Source organism: Rhopalosiphum padi, unplaced genomic scaffold (assembly GCF_020882245.1).
Source record: "Rhopalosiphum padi isolate XX-2018 unplaced genomic scaffold, ASM2088224v1 scaffold1, whole genome shotgun sequence".
Lineage (NCBI taxonomy): Eukaryota > Metazoa > Arthropoda > Insecta > Hemiptera > Aphididae > Rhopalosiphum > Rhopalosiphum padi.
The window spans coordinates 1,771,784-1,783,845 of record NW_026869996.1 but is presented as its reverse complement, the minus strand read 5'-3'; the positions used below and the strand labels follow the sequence as shown (position 1 = coordinate 1,783,845).

General features: G+C 30.5%; 2 protein-coding genes across 2 annotated transcripts; both read left to right on the top strand.

Moving 5' to 3' along the window:
• The first annotated feature begins 2,058 nt into the window (after positions 1 to 2,058).
• Positions 2,059 to 4,077, top strand: LOC132931168 (uncharacterized). The gene has a single exon (XM_060997291.1). It carries the CDS (start codon positions 2,266 to 2,268, stop codon positions 4,075 to 4,077), a length of 1,812 nt encoding a protein of 603 aa, XP_060853274.1. The 5' UTR covers positions 2,059 to 2,265.
• A 4,656-nt stretch (positions 4,078 to 8,733) lies between these two features.
• Positions 8,734 to 10,752, top strand: LOC132931167 (uncharacterized). The gene has a single exon (XM_060997290.1). It carries the CDS (start codon positions 8,941 to 8,943, stop codon positions 10,750 to 10,752), a length of 1,812 nt encoding a protein of 603 aa, XP_060853273.1. The 5' UTR covers positions 8,734 to 8,940.
• Positions 10,753 to 12,062: the final 1,310 nt, after the last annotated feature.

Below are 12,062 nucleotides of genomic sequence, written 5' to 3'. Positions count from 1 at the left end.
AATAGTTTATTATTGGGGGTTGTTAAGGAAAAATGTTAAATTTAATTAATTTGATGGATTTATATCGGTTATTATTGGGGGTAGTTAAGGAAAAATGTTAAATTTAATGTATTCAATGGTTTTAAATCTTTATTATTGGGGGTTGTTAAGGAAAAATGTTAAATTTAATTTATTTGATGGATTTAAAGCGGTTTTTATGGGGGGTAGTTAAGGAAAAATGTTAAATTTAATGTATTCAATGGTTTTAAATCGTTTATTATTGGGGGTTGTTAAGGAAAAATGTTAAATTTAATTTATTTGATGGATTTAAAGCGGTTTTTATGGGGTTTTTTGATGAATTAATGGTATTTTTAATACATTTTTAGGAAATTTCTGGTTTTTAATCATTTATTATGGGGGGTTGTTAACGAAAAATGTTAAATTTAATATAATTGATGGATTTAAATCAATTATTATAGGGGTTTTTTGATGAATTAATGGTTTTTTTAATACATTTTAAGGAAATTTCTGGTTTTTAATAATTTATTATGGGGGTTTGTTAAGGAAAAATGTTAAATTTAATTTATTTGATGGATTTAAATCAATTATTATGGGGTTTTTTGATGAATTAATGGTTTTTTTAATAAATTTTAAGGAAATTTCTGGTTTTTAATCATTTATTATGGGGGGTTGTTAAGGAAAAATGTTAAATTTAATTTATTTCAAAGATTTAAATCAATTATTATGGGTTTTTTTGATGAATTAATGGTTTTTTTAATACATTTTAAGGAAATTTCTGGTTTTTAATAATTTATTATGGGGGTTTGTTAAGGAAAAATGTTAAATTTAATTTATTTGATGGATTTAAATCAATTATTATGGGGTTTTTTGATGAATTAATGGTTTTTTTAATACATTTTAAGGAAATTTCTGGTTTTTAATCATTTATTATGGGGGGTTGTTAAGGAAAAATGTTAAATTTAATGTATTTGATGGTTTTAAATAGTTTATTATTGGGGGTTGTTAAGGAAAAATGTTAAATTTAATTAATTTGATGGATTTATATCGGTTATTATTGGGGGTAGTTAAGGAAAAATGTTAAATTTAATGTATTCAATGGTTTTAAATCTTTATTATTCCTCGGCTGCCGAGGACTCTGCCTTAATTAATTCTTACTCCAACTTTACAGAAATTATATTAAACGCCGCAAATTTGGCTATACCAGTTAAAAAAACCAATCCTAAATCGCATACATCCTCTCCCTTGTGGTGGAACCCGTCTTGTTCGGAGGCCGTCAAAACTAGATCCTTACACTTTAAAATTTTTCGTCGCTCTGGCAGTTTATCTGATCTTCTCAAATACCGCAACGTCTGTGCACACACCACTCGTCTTCTTAAAAATGAAAAAAGAAATAGCTGGAAAAAGTTTTGTTCCAATTTAAACCCTTCCTGTTCAATTCAATATCTTTGGGCCACAGCTAGAAGATTTAAAAATTGTGTTATTCCCACCATACGCCCTGATAACGATGATTGGTTTGACGCATTTTGCGCTAAAATTGCTCCGAGCTACGCCCCCTCCGAATTAGAAACTAGTCCTCCCTACTACCCCCATACGTCACATCCTCACGTTCTTTCTAACAAATTTACAATCTCCGAATTAAAGTTTGCTATATTTTCACGGAAATCCATTGCCCCGGGACTCGACAACATTTCGCCCGCACTGCTAAAACAACTTCCTGATATTGCGTTAGCCTCTCTTCTTGATATTTTCAATAATTTGCTAGTCACTCAGCTGTTCCCTACTTCATGGAGTTTCTACAGAGTCATTCCGATACCTAAATCAAATTCAAATACATCTTTCCGTCCTATTGCACTATCCTCCTCACTATGTAAAGTTTTTGAGCATATGCTCAAAACAAGACTTGACTGGTGGCTCGAATCAAATTCCATACTGCCTCCTAATCTTTTCGCGTTTAGGAAAGGCATGGGTACCATAGAATGCCTCTCAACTTTCATTGGTAACATCTATCATTCCTTCAATAATAAAGAATATTTTGTGGCCACTTTCATAGACATACGGGGTGCGTTTGACTCTGTTAATATACATATTCTTGTTGATTATATTATCTCTTTAAATGCCCCTCCGGAATTCGGCAATATATTACTCTCCCTTTTCAATAAAAGGAATCTCGTTTTCTCTTCTTCATTTGGTTCTTCTAGTTCTCGTTCTACATTCACAGGTCTCCCACAAGGAAGTTGCCTCAGTCCCCTTCTATTTAATATATACATGAGCCTCGTTGCAAAAAATCTCTCAAAGTCTGGCCATAACTGCCTTATCTACGCAGATGATATGGTCATCTTTTCTTCAAATAAATCTCTACCTCTCGCCATAGAACGATTAAATGCTGCTCTTCAAGATCTAAAAACCATTTTATCTAATGTATCTCTGGAAATCGCTCCTGAGAAATGTAAATCGGTTATTTTTACTCGGCGCAGATATTTTGATCCACATAACATATACCTAGACAATTACCTCATTCCTTTTGCTACAACCGTAACCTATTTAGGCATTACCCTTGATACCAAACTGCGTTGGATACCTCACATATCTTCACTTTCTCTCTTCACATCCCGTTGGTCAAACTTCCTCAGGACTGTATCTAATACTTGGTGGGGATCCCATCCTTCTAGCTTGCTATCCATTTATCGCTCTATCATACGTTCTAAATTGGACTATGGTTGTTTTCTTTTCGGCTCGGCCGCCTACTCCAACTGGAAAAAAATTAATATGCTCCAATCGTCTTGTCTTAGAACTATAATGGGATATGTTAGGTCTACCCCTGGTCCGGCGATGGAAGTTGAAACCTTCTGTCCTCCTTTTAATATTAGATGCCGATGGCTCGCAGGAAAATTCATTTTAAAATCTTTAGCTCATTCCAACCACATTATATTCGATACCTTCTATTCTCTATATATCACTTGGCGTTATACACCCAAGTCAATGCCGGTCCTATCAATTGCTGCAAACTCTCTCTCCAATTTTCACCAATTTGTCTTAAACTCTTATAAACTTCCACTCTATGAGCAACCTTTTGACTCTCTCCTTTATACCCCTTTAGTCCAAATTGACAATTTTTCTAATTTTTCACTCGTTGAACTTAAATCTATGTCTTCTTCTTTTGTTAATAAACTTTTTTCTAATTTCCTCAACCTTAATTACCCCAACTTCACTATCATATACACCGATGGTTCAGTGTCTCCTTTATCAGCCGGCTATGCCTTCTATATTCCCGAACTTCATATTTCTTTCTCTAACAATCTCCCCCCTTCGTCCTCTTCCTTCACTGCTGAATGTTACGCTATTCTCGAAGCTCTTCTTTTTATTTCTGATTTAGCCCCTAATAGATACTTAATTGCTTCTGATTCCATGTCCTGCTTACAATCTCTTACATCTAATCCATTTAATTCTAAATTATCCCCTCTTGTTTTTCTAATTAAATCATATATATACACTCTCGAGCAGTCCAATCATCATATTCAATTTTTATGGATCCCTAGCCACATCGGCATACATGGGAACGAAACGGCTGACGGGCTCGCCAAAGCTGCATCCTATACTATCCTTCCTCCTCTTGCGCAATTGCCTTGGACCGATTTTTCCCCTTTATTGCGTCGTCATATTATCAGCCTCTGGTCCAATCACTGGAATAACCTGCCTGCTCACTTTGCTTCTAGGTATAAATCAATTGTCCCCAGTATCACTAATAAAAAAACTTGGTTCTACAACTTAGACCTACCACGGTCTATCATTGTCCGTTTTAACCGACTCCGCGTGGGCCACTCACTTCTTCCAGATCATGCATACAAACTTGGCCTAAATGACTCTCCCCTCTGTACACTACACATAACCGAAAGCATCTGTGACATCTCTCATTTACTATTTGACTGTCCGTCATTGTATTCTAAGCGTACATCCTTGATTAATTATATTAAGCTCTTAAACATTCCTCCCACTCTCCCTTCTATACTCAACACCCAAGTCGAAACAGTTATAAAAAAAATAATACATTTTTTATTGGAAGCTGGCTTTGTAATATAAGGTGGTATCTACGCATATCATTATTTAATTAGATACTATAATTTGTTACTTCTTTCTTTTTAACTACCATATATTGTTTTACTATATTTTTGTCATAGCTATTACTTGTTTTACTTAATAATTGTTGAGCTATTATAGTTACATACTAAAAGCTATAAAAAAAAAAAAAAAAAAAAAAAAAAAAAAAAATCTTTATTATTGGGGGTTGTTAAGGAAAAATGTTAAATTTAATTTATTTGATGGATTTAAAGCGGTTTTTATGGGGTTTTTTGATGAATTAATGGTATTTTTAATACATTTTTAGGAAATTTCTGGTTTTTAATCATTTATTATGGGGGGTTGTTAAGGAAAAATGTTAAATTTAATGTATTTGATGGTTTTAAATAGTTTATTATTGGGGGTTGTTAAGGAAAAATGTTAAATTTAATTAATTTGATGGATTTATATCGGTTATTATTGGGGGTAGTTAAGGAAAAATGGTAAATTTAATGTATTCAATGGTTTTAAATCTTTATTATTGGGGGTTGTTAAGGAAAAATGTTAAATTTAATTTATTTGATGGATTTAAAGCGGTTTTTATGGGGTTTTTTTGATGAATTTATGGTATTTTTAATACATTTTTAGGAAATTTCTGGTTTTTAATCATTTATTATGGGGGGTTGTTAAGGAAAAATGTTAAATTTAATATAATTGATGGATTTAAATCAATTATTATGGGGTTTTTTGACGAATTAATGGTTTTTTTAATACATTTTAATGAAATTTCTGGTTTTTAATCATTTATTATGGGGGGTTGTTAAGGAAAAATGTTAAATTTAATTTAATTGATGGATTTAAATCAATTATTATGGGTTTTTTTTGATGAATTAATGGTTTTTTTAATACATTTTAAGGAAATTTCTGGTTTTAAATCGTTTATTATTGGGGGTTGTTAAGGAAAAATGTTAAATTTAATTTATTTGATGGATTTAAAGCGGTTTTTATGGAGTTTTTTGATGAATAAATGGTTTTTTAATACATGTTAAGGAAATTTCTGGTTTTTAATCATTTATTATGGGGGGTTGTTAAGAAAAAATGTTAAATTTAATGTATTTGATGGTTTTAAATAGTTTATTATTGGGGGTTGTTAAGGAAAAATGTTAAATTTAATTAATTTGATGGATTTATATCGGTTATTATTGGGGGTAGTTAAGGAAAAATGTTAAATTTAATGTATTCAATGGTTTTAAATCTTTATTATTGGGGGTTGTTAAGGAAAAATGTTAAATTTAATTTATTTGATGGATTTAAAGCGGTTTTTATGGGGTTTTTTGATGAATTAATGGTATTTTTAATACATTTTTACGAAATTTCTGGTTTTTAATCATTTATTATGGGGGGTTGTTAAGGAAAAATGTTAAATTGAATATAATTGATGGATTTAAATCAATTATTATGGGGTTTTTTTGATGAATTAATGGTTTTTTTAATACATTTTAAGGAAATTTCTGGTTTATAATCATTTATTATGGGGGTTTGTTAAGAAAAAATGTTAAATTTAATGTATTTGATGGTTTTAAATCGGTTATTATTGGGGGTTGTTAAGGAAAAATGTTAAATTTAATTTATTTGATGGATTTAAATCAATTATTATGGGTTTTTTTGATGAATTAATGGTTTTTTTAATACATATTAAAGAAAATTCTGGTTTTTAAACATTTATGATGGGGGTTTGTTAAGGAAAAATGATAAATTTAATTTATTTGATGGTTTTAAATCGTTTATTATTGGGGGTTGTTAAGGAAAAATGTTAAATTTAATTTATTTGATGGTTTTAAATCGTTTATTATTGGGGTTGTTAAGGAAAAATGTTAAATTTAATTTATTTGACGGATTTAAATCAATTATTATGGGGTTTTTTGATGAATTTATGTTTTTTTTAATACATTTTAAGGAAATTTCTGGTTTTTAAGAATTTATTATGGGGGTTTGTTAAGGAAAAATGTTAAATTTAATTTATTTGATGGATTTAAATCAATTATTATGGGGTTTTTTGATGAATTAATGGTTTTTTTAATACATTTTAAGGAAATTTCTGGTTTTTAATCATTTATTATGGGGGGTTGTTAAGGAAAAATGTTAAATTTAATTTATTTGATGGTTTTAAATCGTTTATTATTGGGGTTGTTAAGGAAAAATGTTAAATTTAATTTATTTGACGGATTTAAATCAATTATTATGGGGTTTTTTGATGAATTTATGTTTTTTTTAATACATTTTAAGGAAATTTCTGGTTTTTAAGAATTTATGATGGGGGTTTGTTAAGGAAAAATGATAAATTTAATTTATTTGATGGTTTTAAATCGTTTATTATTGGGGGTTGTTAAGGAAAAATGTTAAATTTAATTTATTTGATGGTTTTAAATAGTTTATTATTGGGGGTTGTTAAGGAAAAATGTTAAATTTAATTAATTTGATGGATTTATATCGGTTATTATTGGGGGTAGTTAAGGAAAAATGTTAAATTTAATGTATTCAATGGTTTTAAATCTTTATTATTGGGGGTTGTTAAGGAAAAATGTTAAATTTAATTTATTTGATGGATTTAAAGCGGTTTTTATGGGGTTTTTTGATGAATTAATGGTATTTTTAATACATTTTTAGGAAATTTCTGGTTTTTAATCATTTATTATGGGGGGTTGTTAAGGAAAAATTTTAAATTTAATGTATTTGATGGTTTTAAATAGTTTATTATTGGGGGTTGTTAAGGAAAAATGTTAAATTTAATTAATTTGATGGATTTATATCGGTTATTATTGGGGGTAGTTAAGGAAAAATGTTAAATTTAATGTATTCAATGGTTTTAAATCGTTTATTATTGGGGGTTGTTAAGGAAAAATGTTAAATTTAATTTATTTGATGGATTTAAAGCGGTTTTTATGGGGTTTTTTGATGAATTAATGGTATTTTTAATACATTTTTAGGAAATTTCTGGTTTTTAATCATTTATTATGGGGGGTTGTTAACAAAAAATGTTAAATTTAATATAATTGATGGATTTAAATCAATTATTATAGGGGTTTTTTGATGAATTAATGGTTTTTTTAATACATTTTAAGGAAATTTCTGGTTTTTAATAATTTATTATGGGGGTTTGTTAAGGAAAAATGTTAAATTTAATTTATTTGATGGATTTAAATCAATTATTATGGGGTTTTTTGATGAATTAATGGTTTTTTTAATAAATTTTAAGGAAATTTCTGGTTTTTAATCATTTATTATGGGGGGTTGTTAAGGAAAAATGTTAAATTTAATTTATTTCAAAGATTTAAATCAATTATTATGGGTTTTTTTGATGAATTAATGGTTTTTTTAATACATTTTAAGGAAATTTCTGGTTTTTAATAATTTATTATGGGGGTTTGTTAAGGAAAAATGTTAAATTTAATTTATTTGATGGATTTAAATCAATTATTATGGGGTTTTTTGATGAATTAATGGTTTTTTTAATACATTTTAAGGAAATTTCTGGTTTTTAATCATTTATTATGGGGGGTTGTTAAGGAAAAATGTTAAATTTAATGTATTTGATGGTTTTAAATAGTTTATTATTGGGGGTTGTTAAGGAAAAATGTTAAATTTAATTAATTTGATGGATTTATATCGGTTATTATTGGGGGTAGTTAAGGAAAAATGTTAAATTTAATGTATTCAATGGTTTTAAATCTTTATTATTCCTCGGCTGCCGAGGACTCTGCCTTAATTAATTCTTACTCCAACTTTACAGAAATTATATTAAACGCCGCAAATTTGGCTATACCAGTTAAAAAAACCAATCCTAAATCGCATACATCCTCTCCCTTGTGGTGGAACCCGTCTTGTTCGGAGGCCGTCAAAACTAGATCCTTACACTTTAAAATTTTTCGTCGCTCTGGCAGTTTATCTGATCTTCTCAAATACCGCAACGTCTGTGCACACACCACTCGTCTTCTTAAAAATGAAAAAAGAAATAGCTGGAAAAAGTTTTGTTCCAATTTAAACCCTTCCTGTTCAATTCAATATCTTTGGGCCACAGCTAGAAGATTTAAAAATTGTGTTATTCCCACCATACGCCCTGATAACGATGATTGGTTTGACGCATTTTGCGCTAAAATTGCTCCGAGCTACGCCCCCTCCGAATTAGAAACTAGTCCTCCCTACTACCCCCATACGTCACATCCTCACGTTCTTTCTAACAAATTTACAATCTCCGAATTAAAGTTTGCTATATTTTCACGGAAATCCATTGCCCCGGGACTCGACAACATTTCGCCCGCACTGCTAAAACAACTTCCTGATATTGCGTTAGCCTCTCTTCTTGATATTTTCAATAATTTGCTAGTCACTCAGCTGTTCCCTACTTCATGGAGTTTCTACAGAGTCATTCCGATACCTAAATCAAATTCAAATACATCTTTCCGTCCTATTGCACTATCCTCCTCACTATGTAAAGTTTTTGAGCATATGCTCAAAACAAGACTTGACTGGTGGCTCGAATCAAATTCCATACTGCCTCCTAATCTTTTCGCGTTTAGGAAAGGCATGGGTACCATAGAATGCCTCTCAACTTTCATTGGTAACATCTATCATTCCTTCAATAATAAAGAATATTTTGTGGCCACTTTCATAGACATACGGGGTGCGTTTGACTCTGTTAATATACATATTCTTGTTGATTATATTATCTCTTTAAATGCCCCTCCGGAATTCGGCAATATATTACTCTCCCTTTTCAATAAAAGGAATCTCGTTTTCTCTTCTTCATTTGGTTCTTCTAGTTCTCGTTCTACATTCACAGGTCTCCCACAAGGAAGTTGCCTCAGTCCCCTTCTATTTAATATATACATGAGCCTCGTTGCAAAAAATCTCTCAAAGTCTGGCCATAACTGCCTTATCTACGCAGATGATATGGTCATCTTTTCTTCAAATAAATCTCTACCTCTCGCCATAGAACGATTAAATGCTGCTCTTCAAGATCTAAAAACCATTTTATCTAATGTATCTCTGGAAATCGCTCCTGAGAAATGTAAATCGGTTATTTTTACTCGGCGCAGATATTTTGATCCACATAACATATACCTAGACAATTACCTCATTCCTTTTGCTACAACCGTAACCTATTTAGGCATTACCCTTGATACCAAACTGCGTTGGATACCTCACATATCTTCACTTTCTCTCTTCACATCCCGTTGGTCAAACTTCCTCAGGACTGTATCTAATACTTGGTGGGGATCCCATCCTTCTAGCTTGCTATCCATTTATCGCTCTATCATACGTTCTAAATTGGACTATGGTTGTTTTCTTTTCGGCTCGGCCGCCTACTCCAACTGGAAAAAAATTAATATGCTCCAATCGTCTTGTCTTAGAACTATAATGGGATATGTTAGGTCTACCCCTGGTCCGGCGATGGAAGTTGAAACCTTCTGTCCTCCTTTTAATATTAGATGCCGATGGCTCGCAGGAAAATTCATTTTAAAATCTTTAGCTCATTCCAACCACATTATATTCGATACCTTCTATTCTCTATATATCACTTGGCGTTATACACCCAAGTCAATGCCGGTCCTATCAATTGCTGCAAACTCTCTCTCCAATTTTCACCAATTTGTCTTAAACTCTTATAAACTTCCACTCTATGAGCAACCTTTTGACTCTCTCCTTTATACCCCTTTAGTCCAAATTGACAATTTTTCTAATTTTTCACTCGTTGAACTTAAATCTATGTCTTCTTCTTTTGTTAATAAACTTTTTTCTAATTTCCTCAACCTTAATTACCCCAACTTCACTATCATATACACCGATGGTTCAGTGTCTCCTTTATCAGCCGGCTATGCCTTCTATATTCCCGAACTTCATATTTCTTTCTCTAACAATCTCCCCCCTTCGTCCTCTTCCTTCACTGCTGAATGTTACGCTATTCTCGAAGCTCTTCTTTTTATTTCTGATTTAGCCCCTAATAGATACTTAATTGCTTCTGATTCCATGTCCTGCTTACAATCTCTTACATCTAATCCATTTAATTCTAAATTATCCCCTCTTGTTTTTCTAATTAAATCATATATATACACTCTCGAGCAGTCCAATCATCATATTCAATTTTTATGGATCCCTAGCCACATCGGCATACATGGGAACGAAACGGCTGACGGGCTCGCCAAAGCTGCATCCTATACTATCCTTCCTCCTCTTGCGCAATTGCCTTGGACCGATTTTTCCCCTTTATTGCGTCGTCATATTATCAGCCTCTGGTCCAATCACTGGAATAACCTGCCTGCTCACTTTGCTTCTAGGTATAAATCAATTGTCCCCAGTATCACTAATAAAAAAACTTGGTTCTACAACTTAGACCTACCACGGTCTATCATTGTCCGTTTTAACCGACTCCGCGTGGGCCACTCACTTCTTCCAGATCATGCATACAAACTTGGCCTAAATGACTCTCCCCTCTGTACACTACACATAACCGAAAGCATCTGTGACATCTCTCATTTACTATTTGACTGTCCGTCATTGTATTCTAAGCGTACATCCTTGATTAATTATATTAAGCTCTTAAACATTCCTCCCACTCTCCCTTCTATACTCAACACCCAAGTCGAAACAGTTATAAAAAAAATAATACATTTTTTATTGGAAGCTGGCTTTGTAATATAAGGTGGTATCTACGCATATCATTATTTAATTAGATACTATAATTTGTTACTTCTTTCTTTTTAACTACCATATATTGTTTTACTATATTTTTGTCATAGCTATTACTTGTTTTACTTAATAATTGTTGAGCTATTATAGTTACATACTAAAAGCTATAAAAAAAAAAAAAAAAAAAAAAAAAAAAAAAATCTTTATTATTGGGGGTTGTTAAGGAAAAATGTTAAATTTAATTTATTTGATGGATTTAAAGCGGTTTTTATGGGGTTTTTTGATGAATTAATGGTATTTTTAATACATTTTTAGGAAATTTCTGGTTTTTAATCATTTATTATGGGGGGTTGTTAAGGAAAAATGTTAAATTTAATGTATTTGATGGTTTTAAATAGTTTATTATTGGGGGTTGTTAAGGAAAAATGTTAAATTTAATTAATTTGATGGATTTATATCGGTTATTATTGGGGGTAGTTAAGGAAAAATGGTAAATTTAATGTATTCAATGGTTTTAAATCTTTATTATTGGGGGTTGTTAAGGAAAAATGTTAAATTTAATTTATTTGATGGATTTAAAGCGGTTTTTATGGGGTTTTTTGATGAATTTATGGTATTTTTAATACATTTTTAGGAAATTTCTGGTTTTTAATCATTTATTATGGGGGGTTGTTAAGGAAAAATGTTAAATTTAATATAATTGATGGATTTAAATCAATTATTATGGGGTTTTTTGACGAATTAATGGTTTTTTTAATACATTTTAATGAAATTTCTGGTTTTTAATCATTTATTATGGGGGGTTGTTAAGGAAAAATGTTAAATTTAATTTAATTGATGGATTTAAATCAATTATTATGGGTTTTTTTGATGAATTAATGGTTTTTTTAATACATTTTAAGGAAATTTCTGGTTTTAAATCGTTTATTATTGGGGGTTGTTAAGGAAAAATGTTAAATTTAATTTATTTGATGGATTTAAAGCGGTTTTTATGGAGTTTTTTGATGAATAAATGGTTTTTTAATACATGTTAAGGAAATTTCTGGTTTTTAATCATTTATTATGGGGGGTTGTTAAGAAAAAATGTTAAATTTAATGTATTTGATGGTTTTAAATAGTTTATTATTGGGGGTTGTTAAGGAAAAATGTTAAATTTAATTAATTTGATGGATTTATATCGGTTATTATTGGGGGTAGTTAAGGAAAAATGTTAAATTTAATGTATTCAATGGTTTTAAATCTTTATTATTGGGGGTTGTTAAGGAAAAATGTTAAATTTAATTTATTTGATGGATTTAAAGCGGTTTTTATGGGGTTTTTTG

Bases quoted from the DNA above. Each gene is read 5' to 3' on its own strand.
- LOC132931168 (XM_060997291.1), top strand. From the start codon at position 2,266: ATGAGCCTCGTTGCAAAAAATCTCTCAAAGTCTGGCCATAACTGCCTT.
- LOC132931167 (XM_060997290.1), top strand. From the start codon at position 8,941: ATGAGCCTCGTTGCAAAAAATCTCTCAAAGTCTGGCCATAACTGCCTT.